This window comes from Monodelphis domestica, chromosome 8 (genome assembly GCF_027887165.1).
Source record: "Monodelphis domestica isolate mMonDom1 chromosome 8, mMonDom1.pri, whole genome shotgun sequence".
Classification (NCBI taxonomy): domain Eukaryota; kingdom Metazoa; phylum Chordata; class Mammalia; order Didelphimorphia; family Didelphidae; genus Monodelphis; species Monodelphis domestica.
In genome coordinates this window covers 160,356,200-160,381,801 of record NC_077234.1, presented here as the reverse complement: position 1 = coordinate 160,381,801, position 25,602 = coordinate 160,356,200, and the positions used below count along the sequence as shown (strand labels likewise).

The 25,602-nt window shown below is 35.3% G+C and overlaps 1 protein-coding gene across 1 annotated transcript in view; it reads right to left on the bottom strand.

The window, feature by feature from the left end:
* Positions 1 to 21,022, bottom strand: part of CLDN10 (claudin 10) — a 140,372-nt gene extending 119,350 nt beyond the window's left edge. The window contains exon 1 of the mRNA XM_007501390.2: positions 20,600 to 21,022. Coding sequence (XP_007501452.1) covers positions 20,600 to 20,813 — 214 coding nt within the window. The 5' untranslated portion in view covers positions 20,814 to 21,022. The remainder of the gene's footprint in view (positions 1 to 20,599) is intronic.
* Positions 21,023 to 25,602: the final 4,580 nt, after the last annotated feature.

Here is a 25,602-nt window from a genome sequence, read left to right as displayed (position 1 = left end):
GCAATGAGAGTTAAGTGACTTGCCCAGGGTCACACAACTAGGAAGTGTCTACTTAGTTTCCTCTCATTTAAATGTCTAAAAAAGGGACCTCCAAACTCTTTTGATTGGCATTTGTATCAATAAAAAATGTTAATCACACAACCCTCACATATGTATTCTTGCTGTTCTTCACATACTATTCCATCTAGTCTTGTGACTTTGCACTGGCCTTTCCACATGCCTGAGGGCATTCCCTCCTCACCTCCATCTCTTAGAACTCCTTGTTTCCTTTAAGGTTCTGCTTGAACACTGCCTTATACCCAGACTTTCCTAATTCCTTGCCCTTTACCCCACTCCCACTGCTATTGTCCTCCTTTCCAAAGTCATCTCTTATTTGTTTTGTAGCTATTTTGTATATAGTTGTTTATGTCCAGAGCTACACCAACAGAATTTGAACTCCTTGAAGCCAAGGACTTTCTAATTTTTTTTTCCTTTTCAGTGCCTAAATCTGCCTAGAACACGGTAGATTCTTAATATGTTTGTTGATTATATGATTGATCATTTCACAGGAAGAGAATGGCCCCTTTATTCTTTGGGCGTCCTAAGGACTTATATACAGGAAAAATATATTTTTTAAATTTAATTATCTTTCTCCTTTACTTTCTCTTTACTTATTGGTCCCGACCATAATTAATTGAGGTCTACTTGAACCAGAGTTTTTAGAAACCCTGTTGCTATGTTTCTCAACAGTTCTTTTTCCATATTCATTTAAATGTCTAATCTCATCTTTACCATAAATAAAAGTCTATATAATATAATATAATATAATATAATATGATATGATATGATATGATATGATATGATATGATATGATATGATATGATATGATATGATATAACATAATGTAACGTAACGTAACAATATAATATATAATATAATATATTGGTTATCCCAAAATGTTTCTTCTCTGATCTGATTCTTTAAAATTTCCCTTTTGTATTTACTGAGTTGTTTTCTTTTGTATTAAAAATAATGGCAACCAATTTTTTGGTCACAGAAATGTTTGGATACAGTTTAAGACACTTGTATTTCCAGCCTGTCGCTAACCTCCTGTCCGTCTCATAAAGGAAAGAGCATCTCAAACCCTTGAAATTTGGGAGGAACATTTGGTTTTTGTCATCATTGAGGAACACGTTAGACATGTATAGAGAATGGTGTTTCATATTCAGTGATGACACTGCCTGTAGTATTAGTTACCACAAATACAAACATGGATTCAGAACAAAACAATGTGTGGTGGTCACCACAGACGGACTGCAAGGAAGTGGTGTTCTTGGGGTTGTGGTGGGTTTTCTTCTTACTTGAGGCTATGTTTGCCCAGCTCAACCTCTAAGCTCTCATAGAAGCATATTTTCTTAAATTTAGTCACTGTATTTGAAAGATGCACCCAGCATTATTGGAACATAGCCTGCCATTCCTTTATTCCTTTGACAATACATAGAAAATGACAATAAGTAGAAAATGTGTAAACTGTTTTAAGATTTACCATGCAATTACACGTTATCTCATTTTAGCTTCACAACAATTCCAGCAGATTGGTGCTATTATTATTCCCATTTTACCAAGGAGGAAATCAAGGCTGACAGACATTAAGTGATGACACTTGCAATCCATAAAGCATTGTATGGAGGGCAGCTTATGATGATAATGATCTCTTTTCTTCTTTCTTCTTCTAACTGAGTCTTAACTCCAAAGAACATGGACATATATGCATCTAATCAAATTTTTAACAGGGGCATGAAGCATAAATTCTAAATTAAAATTTCACATGGGCAGGACAGTTTAATATTTACAAAGTTCTTTTTTCATAACAGACCTGTAAAGTACATAGTTGCAAATATTATCATCCCCATTTTATGGATAAGGACATTGAGACTTCTAAAGGTTAATGTATTTGCTCCTTATTATACAATTAGGAGGCAACTGAGGTGGGATTAGCATTTGAGGCTAGCATTCCTTCAACTATGGCAATTTACCTTGGAGTCTGGCATAGCTCCAGAGAAAAAACATGGGTAGAATGGAAGGTTGAATCAAAATACATGACAAGTAGAATTCCTACACAAGGAATAAATGAGAAATATATTCCAAGCATCCTAGATGAAAGTACAGAAATTGGAAGATGACAAATGAAGGGTTTTAAAAGTTGTATTTTATCCTCTAAGCAACAGGGAACAACTGGAGCTTTTGAAAATGAGGAAGTAATGCAACTAGGATTGGGTTTAAAGAAGGTCACTTTGGCAGCCATGTAGAAGATAGATCTGGGAGGAGAGAAACTGCTTATTGCAGTAAACCAGGTGACGGATTGTGGGCCTGAAGAAGAGCGATGAGTGCGTGAATAGAGTGAAGGGGGTTCATGTGAGAAGTGTGAAGATAGAATCAATAAGCTTTGGCAAATGATTGGATAGACAGGTGAGGGCAAGTCAAGAATTGAAGATGGTTCTGAATTTGTAAATCTGAATGACTATAAATGCTCTTAATAGAAATAGAGAAGCTCTGAAGAAGAATTCCTTTTAGAAGAAATATAATGTTTTGTTCTGAATGTGTTGAATTTGAGATGCTTATTGGATCATTGGTGGGAAATGGCCCACAGGAAGTTGTTGAAGAGGACTGGAATTCAGGATTGAGGGCAAGGCTGGATATCTAGGTCTAAGACTCATCTACACAGATAACTGAATGTATAATAAAGATAGAGGATGGAGAGAGAGCAGAGAAGAGGGCTCAAGATAAAGCTTTGGAGGGTATGCCCCCCTACTATGGGATGAAATCGTAGAGATAACACATACAACAAAAACAAATCTCCCAGCATCTGAGAGTGGTTTGCAACTCAGAATTAAAAAAGATAAAGTTGATTCTGGTCTACTAGGCAACAAGAATTTCTAGTTGCAAACCCGCATCTGCATTTTTTCTTATTCTATTTGGATCTTGTAATTACTGACCACAGAGTTGGTCAGAGTGAACCTGGGTGGGAAGCTTTATTTTTATATAATCTAGAATGGTTTGTTGTAGACCTGTGGCTACTCGAATGGTATATCAGTCCATACCCACACACAAGCTTTTACTACTTCTCTGATTTCCATTAAGTGTCATACTTATCCATTTGGATTTGTTGCCACTAATGGCCTCTTTGACTTGATCCTAGCTTGACATTCAATTCATCCTTTTGCAACATGATTTGTAGTACAGCTCTCTCTCTTCCAAGCATGTTCTCTTTCTCACTGGATTTGTTAAAGTAGCGGCGTGTCATTTACTTATATATTTCCACAAGAAGAGAAGCATTCACTTGCCAGACAGAAGCACCTCTCCCCGTGGTAATACTACTTTTTTTAAAAGCATTTTGGTTATAGGTTTATATATATAAACTGGCCGGAGCCATAGAGAAATGAGTGAGCAGGATTGCAGGTGTCAACTTTAGTGCAGTAAGAATTGCTATAGAAAATGGAGGATATTCAGATGAATACATTATAGTCATTCAAGTTCTAGAGGTGGTGCAGTGGATAGTGTACTGGGTCTGAGTCAGGAAGATCTGGGTACAAATCGGGCTTTAGACATTTACTAGCTCTGTGACCTTGGGCAAGTCACTTAAACCCATTTTCCTCCGTTTCTCCATCTGTAAAATAAACTAGAAAAGGAAATGGCAAACCACTGCCGTATCTCTGCCAAGAAAACCCCAAATTGAGTCACAAGAGTTGGAAGAGACTGAAATGACTAAACAACAATTTGCAATGAAAAGTATGCATTTAGGAGAAATGTGTTCATTCATTTCCTCCAAGGAGATCAGGGAAAAAAGAAAAGAACTTATAAGTTCTAAAATATTTATAGTCGTTCTTTTTGTGGTGGCAAAGAACTAGCAATCAAGAGGATGTCCATCAATCAGGGCATGGTTAAACAAATTGTGATATATGATTGTGATGGAATACTACTGGGTCATAAAGAATGAGCAGATTAATTTCTTTAAAAATTGGACAATTTAAAAACATGGAATAATGGAGGATGAAAAGAGGAGAACCAAGAGAATGTTATATACAGCTACAGATCTAATATTAAGAATAACTTGTAAAAGATCATCTCTGGAGAAAAAACTGAAAAATGGACCCGGGAAAGACATTTACGTATTTGTTTGCTGGTTGATGTCTTCTATGGCATGGCAGAGAGAGAGAGAGAGGAGCTCAGATACCTGGAAATAAATTCTATTAATAAAAAAATTTTAATGAAAGAAAATAATATATTTAAAGCTGTTTTGCAAACATTTTGTTCAGTACCTGGCATATAGTGAATGCTAAACAAGTATTTGCTCACTGATTCATTTTAGGCATGGTATTCAGCAATATCTATGACCTTACAGAGTCCTTTGTATTTCCTCTATTCTCCTATCCTATTCTGCCACAGTTATCATGTAATTATTATTTTGTTTTGAATCTATATGTTTTGGTCAGATTCCCCTAAGGAGCATGTATTAATTTTGTACCCTCACCAGATGTAACAAAATGCTTTGCAAAGAGTAGATACTTGCTAAGTGGTTGTTAAATAAATGATTAGAAATACAAATTTCTCTGAAATACCAGAATGGTTTATTATTTCCTTATTCAGGTCATTTTGCAGATAAGGAAACTGACACAAACCCGGTTAAGTGACTTGCCCAGGGTCATGTAGCTAGGAAGTGTCTGAAGCCAAATGTGAACTCCTGTCTTCCTGTCTTCAGGCCTGGGGCTCTATTCACTATGTCACCTCGTTGCCCCTGGACTAAACAGAAATCCAATTCAAGAAAATTAAAAGGAAAGGAATTGGAGAGAGGATTCCCTTTTCTCTGGAAAAAAATACATATTTCCCACAAATTCAAAATAAAATAAGCAATTATAAGTTGTTTCAATTTATAGATGGAAGTAACTTTAGATGTCATCTAGTTAAACTTTATCATTTTACAAATGAGGAAAATGAAGCCAAAGAAGTTAAATAACTTGTTTAAGGTCACATTGCTAGTCAAGGGGAAGAGCCAGAATTCAAATCAGGTCCTTTGACCTCAAATCCAATGCTTTTCATTTCTGGGATACATTTGGTTTTATTCGTTTTAATTTGAAAAGTCAATGACCTTAGGCTGTCCATTTGAAACCTAATTTAACTGACATAACAGGAAGCAAAACATTTAAATTACAGTATCAGGATGTTTCAGATTAAAGGATCCTTACTTTCGCTAAACCCAGGATCAGAGAGTGGTGACCTGTCTGGAGAATTCCTTGCAAAACTCCTCAACCAAAACAACCAGAACATTTCATTGGATTAATGTGCAACTTGTGAGTTTCTGTTCCATTTGTCTCTAAATGCTTCCTCTCTTTTTCTAGTTCTGTCTTATGCTATAAACAATTATAGAAGCGAGATCTTAAAGTGGACAGGTCTGGACTAGCTATCGTCTAAAAGATTCATAATCCTCATGTCAAAATGAGAGCTCTGACTATTAGGTGATGAATTATTTATTCCTGCCACATATGGAGAGTGAAAAATGAAATGACTGAGACAACAAAAGTTCAATCTTCTGAGCATATCTATTTATTAAACAATGCATGGCAATTGCCCAACAAACCAAGGCTAGATCTCCTCAACTTCATCCTGGCTCTTCATCATAGGGGAAATAAAACAATTAGTTAAAATGAAACAATACAACAGTAGGTAATCTGATTTCTAGTTGGACAAAATAGTAGAGACTTTCCAAGTTGGAAGGGAGAGAAGGAACAAGTGCAATCTCCTGCAATCAGAAAAGATGTCCTATTTCTCCCAAGTCTCTGAAAACAATCGAAGGAACATGGAAGCAAAAACTAATTGATCAGTGTGAGGTTGTTTCAATATGGATTGCTTGAGATATACAATTGTGAGAAAACTTCCTGTATCAATCTGGGGATCCGATTGGGTTTCTCCTCAACATAACCTAGGTCCCAATTTAAGGGTCTTTGAGCAGCAGGGGGAGATGGTCCACCCTCATAGTTGCACAGGGCTAGGTTCAAACAATGTAATAAATTTCTCTCTCAGTTTCTCTGAGTAAATAAAGTTTTCTCACAAGGCAGAAGTTAGACTAGACTCATAATTGAGTAGAAAAGGAACTGAGCTAACTCCAGAGTTGAGTTACAAGAAGGAGTCACTGTGGTTCATTCAATTCTTACCACCACTTGCTGTCCAAATCCTCTCAATTCCCTCAAATTCCTCAGTCAGTCATCAAATGATCAGAATGTTTATGAAGTGTTGCACACTGTGTACTAGGCACTGGTGATACAAACACAAAAGTGAGGGTTCTTGCCTTTAAAGAACTTACGTCCTACTTTAGTCATACAACATATTCCTAGATAAAAATAATACTTGTCCCCAATTAATTCAAATTTATTTTGGGCGGGGAATGCTAATGATTCAGGAAATTGGAAAATTTCCTTTGGAAGGAATTGAGTCTAGAAAAGAGCTAGGGATTCCAAGAAGTGGAGGTGAAGGTTGAAGAACATCCCATATACACAGGACAAGAAAAGACATCGATATTAGAAATGGAATGTCTTATATGAGGAATAATGAGTAACTAGTTTGGTCAACTGTAGAATGTAGGAGGGGAATAATGAATCATCATCCTGGAAAGTGGGCTGAAGCTAGGTTTTAAAAGATGCAGATTTCAAAAAGAGGAATTTCCCTTTTATCCTGAAAATAGACATGCCATTTCTTGACTAGGGGAGTGACAAGATCAGATCTTTAGTTTAATGATGCCAATTTGACAGCTGCATGGAAGACAAACTGGGAAGAGGAGAAATTGGGTACAGAGAAACCAACTAGAAAGTATTGTATACTCCAGAGGAAGAGCAATGAAAATGGGACAGGAGGGTCTATAATCTGCATTGATGAGAAGATTGCCCATTTTGGTGAAATCATGGATCTTTGAAGTAAGCAAGTTACTGTTAGGTGCTGTGAGGGTATGGAGAAGAATAAAATATGACCCATGACCTTTTGTTTTGCCCAATTATATGCCAATAAAATTGACAATTTAAGTGAAATGGATATTTACAGATTTCTGTAAATAAAAATGCTTAGAAATAGAGGATGTTAATAATCAATCTTGGAAAAAATTGAACAAGCCACAAATGAATTACCAAAGAGTGGGGAAAAACAAGAACCAGATGAATTTGTAAACAAATCCTATTAAACATTTAAAAAACAATTAATTCCAGTATTTTTGAATATTTGAATATTTGAATCCTATTTGAATAATAGGAAAAGAGGAGATCCTAGCAAGTTCCTTCTAAGATATAAATGGTCTTGATACCTAAACCAAGGAGAGTGAGAGTTGAAAGAAATCAATGTGCCCAATAAATGTCAGTGCAAAAACACATGAATAAAATACGATTGAAGAAATGATAGCAATACACGACAAAGGTTTTATACTATGATCAGACTATATTAATAGCAGGAATGCAGGACTGGCTCAATATTAGTGAACTATAAATCCAAATGACTATATTAATAAAAAACATGAACATGTCAAGATGCAAAAAAAGCTTTCGATGGACTACAACACCTATCTCTGCTCTTAAAAAAACAACTAGGAATAAATGGATATTTCCTTAACATAATAAGTAATACCTATCTAAAATCAAGAACTAGTATTAACTGGAATAAACTTGAGGCCTTTCTATTAAAGTCAGGGATAAGACAAGCATATCTATTATCACTCTTACTAGAAGAATTGCTAAATACCAATCATACAAGAAAAAGAAATTGAGGGAATAAGAGTAGACAAAGAGGAAATAAAATTAGCTTTATAGCTATAATTTATAGCAAAATTGTAGATTTTTGAGATGATGTAATTCTTGACTTGGAGAATCCTATTGTCAACTTAACTTCAGCAAAGTTGCAGGACATAAAACAAACCTACATAAGCATCAGTATTTTTGTGTATTTTCCAAAAAAGTCAGCAGGGGGAAAAAACCAGAAAGAGAATTTCCATTTAGAATTAGCTTAAGAAAATGAAGGAGGCCTAGAAGTATCCTATCCCGAACTATTCTACAAAGGATTACTCATCAAAACAATTTTATGGCAGTAACAAAATAGAGATATTGATTGGTGGAACATTATATATGGAAGCAAATAATCACAATATTTTAATTCAAATGAAAACAATTTTGAGGTTTGATCGCACTACTGTCAGATTGACAAAACTGAAAAAGATGGAAAATGACAAATGGTGTGTTATTGTTGGGATTCCAGGATATTAATGTATTGTTGAAGGAGCTGTAAACTGATCTAGGTATTCTGGAAAGCAATTTGGAACTATGACTCCAAACTTATTAAACTGTGCATGCCCTTTGACCCACTGATACCATTAGTAGATTTATACTTGAAAGAGATCAGAGAAAAAAGAAAAGGACACATATGCACAGAAATATTTCTAGCAACTCTCTTTGTAGTTGCAAGGAACTGGAATTAAGGAATGCCTGAAAGCATTATGGCATAAGAATGTGTTGAACGCCTATTGGGCTGTAAGAAATAGTGAAAGGGTGTTTTAGAGAAACAGGAGAAGATTTCTATGAACTGATGCCATAATTTATGCAATAACAAAAATATTATAAAGAGAAGCAACTTTGAAAGACTTGGGAATTCTAAACAGCACAGTGACCAACTAGGACTCTAGAGTTCTCATAATGAAACTTAGTATCTGCCTCTTGAAAAAGATGAACTCAGAGTGGGAATGGAGTCATTTTTCTAGACATGGCCAAAGCAGGAATTTGTTTGGCTTGACTAGATCTGTTTGTAACAGAGATTTTGTTTTTCTTGCTTTCTTAATTGGGGGAGGGAGAGAGAAAGGGAGGTTAAAGAGAGAGAGAGAAGGAGGATCTTTGGAAATAAAATATAATGTAATTTTTAAAAAGAGACATTTGCAGGGAGTGTTTTTTCTTATCTGTACTTTCCATTAGTGCTTTTTTTTTTTGCTTGAAGCATAATGTTCCAATGGAGTGCCTTCTAGCATATTGTATTTTGGATATGAATTTATAGGGCTTCAGAAGAGAGTCCCTATTTCCTGAATGATATTTAATATTTTATAATAAGACAGTCCTTCCATTAAAAATCTATACCAATGCCTCATTTTAATTTAGAAGTAATTCTGGTTTTTTGAATGCTGCCAGATTGAAAAGGTTTTGGGGGGTCAGCTGGGTGGCTCAGTGGATTGAGAGTCAAGCCCAGAGATGGGAGGTCCTGGGTTCAAATCTGGTGTCAGACACTTCCTAGCTGTGTGACCCTGGGCAAGTCACTTGATCCCCATTGCCTAGCCCTTACCACTCTTCTGCCTTAGAACCAAAACCTAGCATTGATTCTAAGATGGAAGATAAGGGTTTAAAAAAAAGAAAAGGCTTTGGTAATGGATCCAGAAATTAAATTTGTCTCTTAGATGACCACATTTAACCTAATTTAATCCATATGTTGTGAGTTCTGTATGTCTCGTGTAATGGACATTGCAGACAATTACTTAGTTATTCTCCTTTATTCTCCATGAGGTATTATACGTATTTTTCTTTCTTCACTAAGAACATTGGAGTTTTCAGTATTTTGTTATTAATGTCCATGAATTAAAGCCTGAGCAGAATAGAGCACTTTTCAAGAAGGGTATTCAGCCTAGCTATAGACGCTACGGTTCTCCAGAATGATGGGCATCTTATCCAACGAGACCTGAAACTGCAAGGACAGTCACAGCCTAGACAATATTCTCTACTGTGACAGCTCCTAAGTTAATGAAGATAGCAACCCCCATTGACAGGCTACCAGTGATTTTTACAGCTTCTCTTAGTGAATGATCTCAAGAGAAACCTCACATCATATAACCTTAGAGGGGCAAGGAGTCACAGAACTGAGAGAAAATATTCGTGATTAAACTTTAGGATGTCTCAATAAGCAATTTTATGCCAGCCTTGGTACTTCCGTATTTCAAGGATCTGCAAAAGAGGCATCCCTACTTTTGCTTTTATATGAGTTTTCTCTTACAAGTATGGAAGTATGTTTTGAATGACAATAATGTATGAGCCAGATCAAATGAGTTACCCTCTCTGGGAAGGGAGGGAAGCAGACAATTTGGATCTTAGAATTTTGGAAAACATATCTTGATAATTGTTATTACATGTAAATGGGAAAATAAAATATCTTTGAATAAAGAAATAAATATATTTTGAATATATTGAAGAAAGAAAGAAAGAAAGAAAGAAAGAAAGAAAGAGAGAAAGAGAGAAAGAAAGAGAGAAAGAGAGAAAGAGAGAAAGAGAGAAAGAGAGAAAGAGAGAAAGAAAGAAAGAGAGAAAGAAAGAAAGAAAGAAAGAAAGAAAGAAAGAAAGAAAGAAAGAAAGAAAGAAAGAAAGAAAGAAAGAAAGAAAGAAAGAAAGAAAGAAAGAAAGAAAGAAAGAAAGAAAGAAAGAAAGAAAGAAAGAAAGAAAGAAAGAAAGAAAGAAAGAAAGAAAGAAAGAAAGAAAGAAAGAAAGAAAGAAAGAAAGAAAGAAAGAAAGAAAGAAAAACTAGAGATCTCCCTAGAGGGTGGGAGGGAAGAGAGGCAATAAGCATTTGTTAACCATCTAGTATTGCCAAGCACTTTGTAAGCTCTTTACAAATATTATCACTTTTGATGGAGAAAATTGGAAGCAAGGTCAGCTACAATCATTCAAATAAACATTTAGTAAGCACCTACTATTTATCAGGCATTGTACTAAGCACTAGAGACAAACAAAAATGAAATAGGTCTCCTCAAGGAGATTGCATTCTTTTAGTGGAGACAACATGTACATAAAAATGGATATACAAAATAATTACCAAGTTTTAAAAGGTAGTTTTAAGGGGAAGGCATGTGGAGCCAGCGGTTCAGGAAATGCTTCCTGTGAAAGACCCCTCTACGTTAGGAATTCTTAATGTTTCTGTGTTGTGGACCCCTTAGTATGCCCCACAAAGCCCTGTGGCCATCTCAGAACACTGTTTTATAAAGCATCAAATAAAATACATATGATTGCAAAGGAAACCAATTATACTGAAATATGAATGTGGCTTTTATTCAGGTTTATGCACCCTTTGAAATCTACTCCTGGAATCCTTGTGGATTTGAGGATCCCTTTCTGAGGCAAGGGGCACCCGCTCACTGGATTAGTAGATGGACTGCTCACATCGGTAAACTTGTACAGGCTGTCTGTCCCACATAGCTGGAATACACTTTCTCCCAGTTTCTGTGTCTTAGTGAAATAATGCTCTGGACTTATTCTCCAGAGCCTAGCCAGCTATCTCCCCCTGTTAAGGGGTGACTCTTCTTTAATGCTGTTATCTCGAGGCCCCATGTATGTCCCAGTTTTAGTTAACCAATTAGCATCCACAAAGAGATATTTAGTTTGAGGATATACCAAAGAGAAGTACAAATATGTCTGCCTTCTGCCCAACACTTTGGAACACATTTCCCCCCCATGCCACTTGGTCCCTTGAAAGACTGGACTCAACCTTAAGCAGTTTTTAAGTTCCAAGCTCTAAATTAAGCATTCTAAATAGCATTTACCTCACCAAGTTCACAACCAAACACAAATTGCTATCGCTCTTTCTTGGCTGCCCTCCATTTGTGTTGAGTCGAACAGATTACTCTGGACTTTGCTCCTCACCTTCTGAGGTGGCTGCAAAATCTAGCATAGACTCCAGCTCCCAGACTTCTGCTGGCTTGACATTCTAACCTTGGGAAACTCACTGTCAAGGCTCACCAATACTTCTTTATCTAAAAACAGGAAAAAACAACCACAAAGAGGCAAAAGCCAGAGGTCTGTATTTATTGGCTATACGAAGGCTTTGGAAGAAACAGAACTTTAGTGTTTTCTTTCTATCACGGTCTGCTTTACTCTCAGTGGAACAAGAGATGGGTAGGAAATAGCCAGAGACAGAGCAAGACTCCCTTTGGCTGGTTGGTGCCTGTTGAATGCGCCCTCAGTAGAGCCTTTCAGCCACTCACCACAGAATATTTTCCTTCAGTGCTGTGCCTTCTTAGCTCCCTTTGGTTATATGATGTGAGCTTTCCATTGAGAATATTCACTGAGTACTCTGTTAGGCTGTCAATGGAGGCTGCTGTCCTCATTAATTTAGGAGCTCTCATGGCAGAGAACTATCTAGTATGTGGCTGTCCCCATGTCTCAGGTGGGAACCCCGGCCATCAGATGGACAAGATCATCCCTTCAGAATTCTAGTGCCTCAAGCCATGGACAGATCTCAGGGTTAGAAGTAGCCTGAGGACACTGGTCCAGAGATTGCTTTCCTGGGGCTCATGTGGTCAAGTCTGATTGTCTAATTATAGCCATAGATTCACTGAGATGTTGTCTTGGAGCATTGGCTGTATCAGCGACCTGCTAGCAATGTGGCCCGAGTATCACATGCTCTCTGGAACATGGACAAATAGAAGCTTGAGTATCGTTGTTTCAGGAGCGAGAGTTAATAACACTCAGATGGAGAAGAGTCAGGGAAAATGTTGCCTTTTAGATTAGTTTAAGGTTTCTGAGTCTTTGACTAAGTGTTAGCTCAAGAAAATTAAGGCAAATCAACCTCTCAGATGAATAAAGAACAAGATTACGTCAGGTACCACTCCTATAGTACCTATGGAAGCAAAAAGAATGGACATTTTGAACAATATTTCTCAAGCTTTTGTTTTCTTTTCATCGTTTTCTGTCAGAGGAAATTAGTTCACTTGTCCTCTCCTGTGTGAAGTCTTTCGGGATTCTCCCCGTTTTTAGTGCTCTCCTCCCTCCTACATTATTTTAACTTTTGTATAATTTGTGCTTCTTATCCGAGTACATATTGTATCCACCCAATAGAAGACAGGCTCCTTGGAGGCATGAAACAGTTTTTCCACCTTTGTATGCCCAGCGCCTAGATGTTACTTAATAAATGCTTGTTAAATTGAATTTAATTCACTCTTAAATTCTGCTGTAAGTCACTCTTGTTGCTTGAAGTTGCATGTTGTCATGGATCAAATGATACATTTCAGGAGACAAAAAACTAAAGACCATGTGGTCAGATTGTTTCCATTTTTTGGTTGACCTCATTTCCCAGGGAGAAACTTGGATTATAAGAATTATTTGGGGGTGAAAAACACTTAACAGAAGAGAGACTTGCAAACCGTGTCTTGTTCTTTAGGAAGGGCTGGGGGGTAGTGATGGAAGAAAGATCTCAAAGCCTTGGGATATGAGGGGAAATATGTTTAGCATTGTCTTAGTCGGATGTCTGAACTTTTAGAAAAGCACCATTATTAGACTGCATGTTGCCTTGTTGCCAGATGGTTTCATTCCACTGAAAACCTGGCAGCTTGTCGGGTCATCTGGTCATATGAGGTCATTTAAACTTATCTAAGTCAAGTCCTAGTTAAGATCCCTGCAGACACAGTCTGCAGTCACATTTTCTTAATTCAAAATAATCAGGAATTCATTACTATTTAGAAAACTGAAAGGTAGGACTTTCTTTCAGAGAAAAGTAGAAAGGGAAGTAATTTGTTTTCTTTAATAGGTTTCTGCACGCAAAATTACTTTATGTGCCCAAATATTAGCTTCCTTATGGATACATGTGTGTATTGCTATATGTGTATATATACACGTATATATTTTAAAATATTTATATACTCCAAAAATGGAAACGGACCTATTTGTATAAAAATATTTATAACTGTTTTTTTTTTTTGTGGTGGCAAAGTATTTGCAACTAAAGGGATATCCCTCAACTGGGGAATGGTTCAATGAATTGTGGTATATGATGGTGATGGAATACTATTGTGCTATAAGGAATGATGAATAGGATGATTTCAGAAAGAGCTGGAAGACCTATATGAACTGATGCAGAATGGAATAAGCAGAACCAAAAGAACATGATACACAGTAACTGACATATTGTAGAATGATCAAATGTGATAACTTGGCTACCAGGACATCCCTGAGGGTCTTATAAAAAAGAATGCTATCCACCTCCAGAGAAAGAACAGTTGGAGTAGAAATGCAGATGTAAACATATGATTTATCACTTATTTGAGTATATGATTTGGGGTTTATAGCTATACATAGTTATGCAACATATTTCCCTATTAGCCATACTGCAAAAGAGAACAACGACCAAACAAACAAGAAAAATAAAGTGAAGATAATATGCTTCAATCGTCATTCAGATTCCTTAAGTTCTTTTTTCTGGAGGTGGTTAGCATTTTTCAATATAAGTACTTCAGAATTGTCTTGGATCTTTCCTTTTTGAGAATATTTAAGTCACTTACAATTCTTTTTAAAGACTTACAAAGTATATCTGTCTATCCACCAATCTGCCTATCAAAATCTCATTAAGAGAAACTGAGCGAATCATGTGATCTCTATTTAAAAAAAAACTTACCTAAAGTAGTCATATTTACAAGTAGATTTAACCAAACATTTAAAGAATGTTTAGGTTACATAAACTGTTCTTAAAATAGGGGAGAAATAAATGCTGCCAAATGATTTGTATGAGACAAATGTGTTTTTGATATACAAACCAAGGAAGATCAAATCTGGTCAAGTCACAGATGTGACTAATGGATATTAATATATATATGTATATATATATGTATTTAAAGTAAATTGTTGGCAGAGAGACTACTACAACATGAAAAAGATTCCTTACAACCAAATTATTTATTTATAACAGAAATAAAATAATTGTTCAACATTAAGAAAATCACCTACATAAATTATCATATTAATAAATGGTAAACCCACTGGACAACATACACACCAATATCCACAGATAGGGAAAAACCTTCAACAAAATATAGCAACAATTTATGTTTAAAATGCTTAAAAGTAGGAGTGGAAGGGACTGTCCAAAAGTTATCTAAAACCAAACTTTAACATTATTTCTAATGGAAAAACACTGGAAACTAATAAGTTTAGAGTTGAAGTAATGATATCTCCTGTATGCACTATTCGACACACTACTAAAAATGCTAACTATATTAGCAAGACATGAAAAAGAAATCAAGGTAACAAGACTTGACAAAAGGGAGGTAAATAATCCCTTTTTCATGAAATCTAATAGTCTGATGGTCTATTTAGAGAACTCTAGCAAATCAATGAATAAGCTAAATGAGACAGCTCATAATTATCAAAGTAGAAGAATATAAAATAAATAAACAAGAATCATCTGCACTTTAATAGTTATTAACAAAAGTCAATAGTAAAAAAGAGGGAAAATGAATAAAATATCTGGGATTTAAACTGACAAAATATGCCTGGGTCTTAGATTTCAAACAACTAGAAAACAATGTTTATAGGCAGAAAAGAACACCTAAATAATCTCAGAGGTATTGCTCAATGATCATGACTGTAATACTAGCATAATTTAAAAATTATAATACCACCAGAATTAATCTACTGATATAGTATCATACTAAACAAATTATCAGAGATATTTTATAGAATTAGATAAATCATATGATTTGATCAGACCAAATTATCAAAATTGTGGAATGAAAAGCTTAGAAAATTTCAAAGGAAATAATTGGAAATTAACAATAAAGGAGGTACCATTATATTTTGTAAAATTTTATTATAAAACAGAATTATCAAAACTACCTGCTACTAGGTAAAAAATAGAAGAGTAGAAGATTGGAATTCATCAAAAGAAAAAAATCTAGAAGCAAACTCATCAACAGTGTAATATTTTATGAAACCAAGAACATAGATATTGAGGTATTGGCTTTTTTATTTGGCATGGGTTACCAGGCAATCCAAGTAGTTTGATGGAACTTAGGTTTACATCCCCATATGACATATTAAATTACAAATGGACAAATTATTTATATCATATCATAAAGCTAGTAGAAAAAATGGCAAGTTATAACTCTCATAACTATGGATAGAAGAATACACTGATACAATGCCCAATGTGCTTTAGGATTTCTAAGGGCAATGAATTGCAAAAAATAAAAAATTGGAAGTTGATGTGTGATGTGGCCATGTAACCTTCACAGTCCCATACAGAGAGAGGGGCAAGGGCAGTATCTTCCCTCTATAATCACTTCTCTAAAAATTATTCCACAATACTTTCTACTTGAAGGTTAGCTTATCAGTATGGACAAAGAGCTATTGACTAAAAAAAAAGTGTTTAATACCGTCATGGTGAACCTATGACACGTGTGTCAGAACTGACACACGTAGTCATTTTCTATGACATGTGGCCGCATGCAGTTGCATACAGGGAAGTATGGGGCCATGTGCCAAGAAGGACATTTTTTTTTTCTCAAAGTGACACACCACTTTAGTTATGCTCAGTTTTTTGGCGAATTTTCACACACCAAGCTCAAAAGGTTGCCCAAAGTTTAATACAACTTCTATGTTTGGATATTGAAATGTTTGTGTTTGTGGTTGATTGTTAATTTCACAATGAAAAAAAAAGCTTTTAAAGCAAGTATTATATTTCTTGAAAATAATATAATTTCTATCACCAAAGAATCCAATTGGATATTTATAAAGTTTAGCTTTAAGTTGGTTTAAAAATGGTCTAATACAATTCTGAGAGACTTGTGAGAAGGAACACTATCCACATTCAGAGGAAGAACTGTGGGCGTAGAAACACAAAAGAAAAACAACTGCTTGATCACAAGAGTTGATGGGGATAAGATTGGGGATATAGACTCTAAATGATCACCCTAATGCAAATATCAATAATATGGAAATAGGTTTTGATCAAGGACACATGTAAAAAACAGTGGAATTGTGTGTCGGCTATGGGAGGGGAAGAAGAACATGAATCTTGTAACCATGGAAAAATATTCTAAATTGACTAATTAAATAAAAATTTCCAAAATAATAGAAATTAAAATGGTTTAAGTGTTATACAGTAATTGTTAACTACTAGACTATGCTGCTTGTTGTTATTCAGTCATTTTCAAGTTGTGTCTGACTCTTTGTGACCCTCTTTGGGGTTTTCTTGGAAGAGATACAGGAATGGTTTGCCATTTCCTTCCCTAGCTCATTTAAACAGGGTTGTTATTTGCCCAGGATCACACAGCTAGGAGGTGTCTGAGGTCAGATTTGAACTCTGGAAGATGAATATTTCTGATTGCAGGCCTGGCACTCTGTCCACTGTGACACCTAGCTGGCCCTACTATTGCCACTTAAATAGTAGAAAAAACATTGTGCTGGGAATCAAGAGTCCTGATTTCTGGTTCTGACTCTAATGCCAGCTTTCTGTAGGATCTTGGGTGTTACCTAAATTTTCTGGGCTTTGGTCTCTTAGCAGGTAAAAGAAGATGACTAGTCTAGATGATCTCTAAACTTCAAATCCTAAACCCTTCTAATTCTAGTAAATATATTGTCAGGAAAAATAAAAATTTGGCAACAAAGGAAGGGTTTGTCATTTATTTTTGACTTAAAAGAGTGCTTCAATCTCAGAAAGTTTGTTGGACTTCAAGGAAATATTTTTAAATTGCATATTCATTTCATTATAGGTGGTTGTTTGTTTTCCCTAGTTACATTTTGTTATAAAGGAAATGGAATGACAACATTGTGCTCCCAACTCTCTCATTGTTAAAGTTTCATTTAAGAGTAAAGGAAGGGCCATTAGTACCTTTTGGACTTGTTCCATTTTTTATAAGGAAATCCAAGATCTGTGAGTTCCCATTTCCGCTGGAATGATGAATCATTGTTCCTGATTTTTTAAATAGACATAGTCAGCAAACCCCACATAGAACTTTTATAAAGGAATTTGGATGTATCAACTACAAATTCTGGATGTCTCAAATACAATTAACTTAAGAATATTATTTTCTGATGACCCTCTTTCCCCTGTTAATAAGCATTTGAATTGTCTGCTATGTACAGAACACTCTGCTAAGTACCATGTAAGGATTTGGTAGAAATAAAAGAAATTATCTCAGTGTTAGAAGAAATAAGCAAAGTTTATTTTTCTGAATGGATAATATTTGGAGGCCGTACAGCAAGTAGAGAAAGGACTGGCCTTGAAGTTGGGATGTTACAGGTGCAAGTCTGGAATGGATTAGCAGTTGTGGCCATGGCCAAGTCTCTCACCACCAATGCTCCAAAGTATCTCTCTAAGACTATAAGTTGCATCAGTGGAGGAAATTTAGAAATGGAAGTCCAATCTGGAAATTTGTTTCACTGGTGAAAACCACAGATATGCATGATTGTATAAATAATGATTCAAATTATATATGTTATGAATATATAAAATGGTATAAATAATTGCATGAGTATATAAATAAATATTAAATATATTAATAAATTGTATAAATAATGAATATGAAATATACAAAGGAATATATAAATAGGGATCACATATAAGACTATGCAATATCTAACTCAGTCTATCTCAATTTTATTGATTACACACAAATATGGAATTGCAAATAGAAATTTGCTAACTCATTTGAGTGTATGGCAGTCAAAGTTATATTATCCTATTTTAAGTAACCCACTTTGGAAAGCTAGGTCAAAACCTGATTCTTTGACAAGCTTATGATCTTTGGACAAAGCCTACAGAATAAAACAAGACTTTAATGTTGCTATTCCATTGAGTCCGACTCTTCCTGACCCCATTTGGGGTTTTCTTGGCAAAGATACTAGAGTGATTTGCCATTTCTTTCTCCAATTCATTTTACAAATGAAGAACTGAGGCAAACAGGGTTAAGAGACTTGCCTGAGGTCCTAGTGCTAGTAAGTGTCTGACTCTAGATTTGAACCTTCCTGACTCCAGGCTTGGTACTAGATTCACTGCACCACCTAGATGCCCCAAGACTTTTAATAGCTACTGCTAATAAAGAACAAACAAACAAAGAAAAGTTGCCCAGATAACGTTTAGTTTCCAAAGCACAAAGAAGCCTACTTCTTTGCTACTTCTCCTTGCTGCCTGAAATGGACTGGGAAGAATCCAGGGATTATCAGAGCAATGAAGGAGGGAGGCACAGAGAGAAGCAATAACCCCTTGCCTTAACTCGCTTTTCTAAACTTCTCATTCATAAGAAAAAACTAGCGTTTGTGTCAAGAAGCCAGAGAAATAGAATTGGAATCTATTGAAGTAGGTCTTAAGCAATTCATCATACATTCCAATTTCTGAGTGAAAATTTCCTAGTTTGACACTGATGTTGACTCATTTGTTCACTTGAATGGGCATTTTGGCATGTACCTGGCATTTGAGGGACTAACATGGGCATTCGAGCTTGAACATTTAGTCTGATCGTTATTAGCAATCTCCTGGCTTAAACTAAGTAAGCTCTCTTTATCCCTTGGCACTGATTGTACACTAATGACACACATACTTGACAAGGAATCCCATCAAATACTACTCTTTAGTAACTTCTGGGTTAAAATGTTATTTCTGTCTCTTTCCTAAGGCCAAGGTACATTCTAACCATTTGAATATTTAAATCCTTTATCTAATGTTTTAGCTATTTTTTAAATGATTTGTTTAGCCTTTTTAAAAGCTATTTAGCTAAAACATTTCATTTGTGTTAATATTACAAGACTCTTGAGGTATGATTCTTCATATAATATGTTCTCTATTAGTTTTAAGCTAGCAATATCATAGTATGCAAAAAAGCTGAATGAGCTTAAAGAATTTTGTGACGACTTCATGGCAATGATTTCTAAGAGGTTATATTATAAGTATTTTTTGTGAACATATCTTTTAAAACATTTTTCCTCTTTCCATATGCTTCTGTTTTAGTCCATATGTAAGTCACTCACTATATTTTTCTTTATAATCAAATAACCAAAAACAAAAGATAGAAGATAATTTGGGAACCATCTATTCTAACACCTACAGGAAAATAAAGCCCAGGAAAGATATGACTTGACCAAGATCACAAAGGTAGTAAGTAGCAGGAGCAGCATTCGAATGTAGGTTCTCTGGATTTAGCAATCTTACATTATGATTTGATGAATATATATCAAAATATAAACAAATATGGAATATTAAAAAATAAGTTGCCTAATTTTTTATTCTATTGTGTTAATTGCTTAATCTTTTGCTGAATAACCAGAGATGCAATAGGTATGTTTAGTTTACCAAATACCTTCCTTCTTCCAGAAGTGTCTTTAGCATTCAGTTCTCTAAGGCTTCCACCCAAGGTAGTGTAACCTTCAAGCACTTATTGGAAGTGTATTCCACCATGACACTTAGATTTCCATCTCAGAAAAATGCCTAACGGCAAATAGAAACTTGCTTTAAAGACAATCGTTCCCTTCCACATGGTAATACAGTATCATTCTCAGCCTTATATTTTTTCCATCTTGAGTTTAACATGAAATCCACTGAGCATTTCTAGATCAGTAAGTCATTTCTAAGTTCCTGTGTTCCTAATAAGGCCAATCTTTTGTAGTGTAACCAATACACCCATGCCACTCCCCTTTAGCCCCAACCTTGGAGCCTTAATTAAGCACTCAGTCTTCCATAGCCCGCATATGCAGAGCAAGTTCTGCATAGTGTGGGGGGTCAAGAAGGGGAGATAATAGAGAATAAAAGGGGAGAGAGAGAGGAGAAGAATTACTTCTTATCCAAACAAAGATACTGTAATTACCTGGTACTCTGAAGAGAGTAAGATGTGGTCTGCAATGGAAAGAACCCAATGCATTGCCTCCACAGTTCATCCAAAGACCCTGGAAAATCCAAGTGGCAGTGATCACTGATGACGCTCTGGTGGTTACTTTCCACTCATTGGACACAGTAGCAGCGATGAGAGCACCAACTCCACCAATACCAAACACAAGAGCTGAAATCTGTGCCCAGAACATGGCTCTTAGCCTTCTCTATGGAACTGTGCAAGACTGAGGAAACGTTTTAGTGGGCTCAGCATGCAGAGGTTTAACATGAACAAATTACACTTGGACAACTGTTACAGAAAGTTAATGTAAGTATGTGACAGTATTTCATGCTCCGGTGGCCTGAAGCTCTATGGAGTTTAAGGATACAGATGGATTTAGAGATGGTATTGTAAACACAGCAAAAGACAATCTCTCGTTTCTCATGCTGACAATATCAAAAATTTGCAAGATTAGTCTTTGAGGTTTTTATTTTCATTTTTTCTTACTAATGTTGTAGTTAATGCTTAATTTTCAGTTAGCCTGGAGTTTAACGAACCATGCAGCTAGCAGATATCACAAAGTACAAACTCTATTGTAACACTTAAAATTTATTTAGTCAAATATTCTAAAAGAGACCAATTAAATTAAGAAGAAGATATATTTAGGAGGCACCAACAAGATGACTAGAAGATGAAAAGAATCATTTGATGACTCAAACATGAATGAAACTTGCCATTTGATTTTCTTGAACTATTTACATTTCTATCATTTCCCTTCATCCATCTGCAATTCTCCTTGAAAAAATAATTACAATTTTTGTTGTTGTTGCTCTTTCTAAGCATCACTGGAGGACAATATGGTACTATAAAAAGCTTTTGGATTTTGAGTCTGTGAAACTATGTCTCAGTCCCAGTATGGCCACTGTTTTCCAATGTGACTTTAGATAAATTAATTACTCTTTCTGGATCTCATTTCCTCATTTATAAGAGGAAGGGATTGGACTGGATGATTCCCAAAGTCCCTTCTAGCTCAAAATTTTTCATTCCTTCAACATTCAATCAAATGTTTTGTTGGAAATCTGGAGCAGCATTTATTCCTGCCTTTTTCTAATCACAGATCAAAAAAATACAAAATGGAATCACAGATACTTCCTTTGGGAGGAGGAGTAATTGCTGAAGGCTTTACTGAGACACAGAATTATAGGTAAAAGTTAACCTAGCCCCTTACTTTACCAGTCAGATAGAATTTTGAAGTCTTGAAATTTTCAAAAGCTAGACTTTTATGTTCTAAATCCTTCCTGATTAGACAAATGCAAATCAAAACAACACTGAGGTACCACCTCACACCTAGCAAATTGGCCAATATGACAGTAAAGGAAAAGAATAAATGTTGGAGGTGATGTGGCAAAATTGGGACACTAATATACTGCTGGTGGAGCTTTGAATTGATCCAACCATTCTGGAAAGCAATCTGGAACTATGCCCAAAGAGCTTTAAAAGACTGTCTGCCTTTTGATTCAGCCATAGCATTGCTGGGTCTGTCAGATCCTAAAGAGATAGTAGAGAAAAATATGTGTACAAAAATGTTTATGGCCTAGCTCTTCGTGGTGGCAAAAAAATTGGAAAATGAAGTGTGTCCCTTGATTGGGGAATGGCTGAACAAATTGTGATGTATGATGGTGATGGAATACTACTGTGCTATAAGGAATGATGAACTAGAAGATCTCTACATGAACTAGAAGAACCTCCAGGAACTGATGCAGAGTGGAATGAGCAGAACCAAGAGAACATTATACATGGAAAGTGAAACATTGTGGAACAATCCAACGTAATGAACTTTGCTACTATGAGATAATCCCAAGGGATGTATAAGAAAGAACACTATACACATCAAAAGAAAGAACTGTGGGAGTAGAAACACAGAAGAAAAACAAATGACTTATCTGTTTATCTGGATATATGATTGAGGGTTTTGGTTTTAAAAGATTGTTCTATTGCAAAAATTAATAACATGGAAATGGGTATATGTGATAACATTTGTATAAACCAGTGGAAGTGCTTACTGGATCTGGTAGGGAGTAGGGAAAGAAAATGAAATATGTAAACATGGAAAAATATTTTAACACAAAATAAGGAAAAAGAAAAAGCTACTGCAATAGTTACCTTAGATGAGAACATTTAATTTATTTTTATTGACCTATAAGGTATAGTTGGACACACAAATGTGGAAAGATAAATATAATCAGTTTTTCTGTTTCCTTAAAAATATAAAGCTAAAAAGTTTGTATCATCTTAAATCTTTCCTCTCTCTTTGCAGCACTGATCCAGAATCAGTCCCCCTCTTCACTACAATGACTTCCATTTCAGTGAAAGAGCTTGGTCCAACAGGGATCACAATCATTCTCAATCCCAGATTTCTAATATTGAAATTTCCACAATTGTAAGTTGCCCCACTCTAAACAGAGAGCCCTTTCAATTTCCTACTATTTTGTTTCAGTCAAAGCTTCCAAATCCTCAATCTAGATTTTCCCAAATGTCAACATTGCTAAACTGTTATATTCCTGGTCTCTTGATTCTTCCATAATCTCTCTGGGTTTAGAATGTTAATCTATTTTGAAATAAAAATTATCTGATCATTTCTCAAGAGACCCCAACTCTCCTCTTCTTTCTCCTCTACTCTCCCTGGAGGATAGTAAAGAAAAGGGTTAAAAGGGGAGAGAGGTGCTTAGTGCATCTACTCCCTGATTGCTGGCATCCTTCAATCTCTTTTGTGGTTCCCCTATGTAGTCATATAAGTACACATAGGAATTTGTACACAAACACATAGCTGTATATTTGTATATAGGTATATATTTCTTTTTATTATGTATTTTCCTAGTTTTTCTCTAAAGTGCTACAAACAAGATGTTTTTTAAAGGCTCTTTCCGGCATAAAAATTATACTAAAGGACATCAAAGAATTGATTTGGTTCATGAAGGCATTCCTTCCACTGACAGAGCTGGCAAGCCTTTTGTTCCTGAGAAGATAGTGTGTCTGAGTTGCTATACCCGCTTCCTCATCTTTAAATGGAGTTAATAAAAACACCTCCCAGGATGGCTGTGAAGATCAAAAGAGATGACATATTTTTCAAATATTAAAATGCTATATAAATATTATTGTCGTTGATGATGAGAATAATAATATAATTGATAATGATAATAATTCATCCATGCTACCAACCCTGTGGCAAGGAGCCTTTCGGAATTTAGCAAAGCTGGCTCTCATAGTAGAGCACAGACTGAAACCACTAGAATTTATCAGAGTTTTTGCTCACTGGAATAAACCTAGAATCAAATTAACTCACTTTATGCAGAGGAATGAATATGTGTGGAATTGAAGACACAGTGAAGAAAGTAAAGAAGTGACCATTTAGGTAAGTGGACAATTATGTTGAACACAAAACCACAAACCCAACCTCAGCTCTTTGATTAATGTTTTTACAAAAAAATTTAGGAAATTTACCATTTCTCATAAAGATTCTAAGATACCCGAGTATAAAAAATAAAAACTTTTATAACATTTGAAAGGTATACAAAAAGATAAATTGTGTACCTAGATATCAATAAAAACAAAAAATTCTCATGTTCTAAATTATTTCATCAAATGATCATTTAAAGCTTTTTTTCCCCTCATTCTGATCCAGCCGTCTAAAGGTGAAAGTCCTAGCACTAATAGAATCATAGAAACCAATGGGACCTTACAGCTCATTGAGTACAACCTCCTTATTTTAAGAAATAAGAAAATGGATGCCCATCATGGTAGAGTGATTTGACCAACTTTACAGGTGTTAGAATTAGACTTAAGTCAAGTCTCCTTGCTCCGAACTGCATTTCTTCTACTCTGCTTTATTGCAATCTTGGAAATAATTGAAAACTACATCTTTGGTATGCTTAGAATTTCTCATTAATGTGGCAATAGGTCCTAGAGGAGCTCAGATGACCCACAAATTTTTAAAGTATACCAGAAGAAAACCAAGGAAAAAAAGGCTATAATAATAGTTTGCATTCCCTCAAAGATTTACAAAATGAATTGTAAATCTTATCTCATTTTATCCTCACAACAATCCAGAGATATTTGTTTGTTTGAGTTACTATTTTTTTAAACCTTAAGATATTACGTGGCATAACAATAATATAAATAATATAGTAAACGTGGGAGTTTTTATTCCCATTTTACAGAGGAGGAAACTGTGGCAGGAAATGTTAAATGACTTACATAGGCTTGCATTGCTATTATCTGAGGCTAGATTTGAACTCATACCTTCTATTTAAGAAGATTTCCAAAAGTCAGGTGATTATTGAGTAGAGTCAGGCCAGAGAAGGCAAAAGCCATAGTATTCTGTTAACCCACTTACTAGAGTACTAGAGTACAGTGCCTGGGTTTGAGGTGCATTATCAGTAACTACTCCAAACAATAATTCACAAACCCCACTAGTGTGTTTCTTTTGCCAGTTATCCTAAATATATATATATATATATATATATATATATATTGCTTCAAAGCAAGAAGGCATTTAATTAAGAAACAATGGGAGGCACAGCTAGGTAGCCCAGTAAATAGAATGCCAGGAGGGAGTTGGAAAGACCTGGATTCAAATTTGACTTCAGACACTTCCTAGCTGTGTGATCCTGTATATCCCAATTGTCTATTAAAACAAAGCAATAGAGTAGGAACAAGATAATCTTGAAAATCATAGCTGAAAAAAAAACTTACAGACTATCTAATTATCCTCTCATTGTTCTAGACGAGGAAACTGAGACCCAGAGGTTTTAGCAAAATATCCAGAATCATAGATCTTAAATAACAAAATAAGGATTCCAACTTCAAACCTTTAAAATCCATTTCCCCACTGTACCACACTATTAAAATCATAATTACTAGTAGTTTACTCAGAATTTTTTATTCACTTTATTTTTTACCTCCTTTCTTCCAATGATAGTTAAACTAACAAGAAAAAAAGA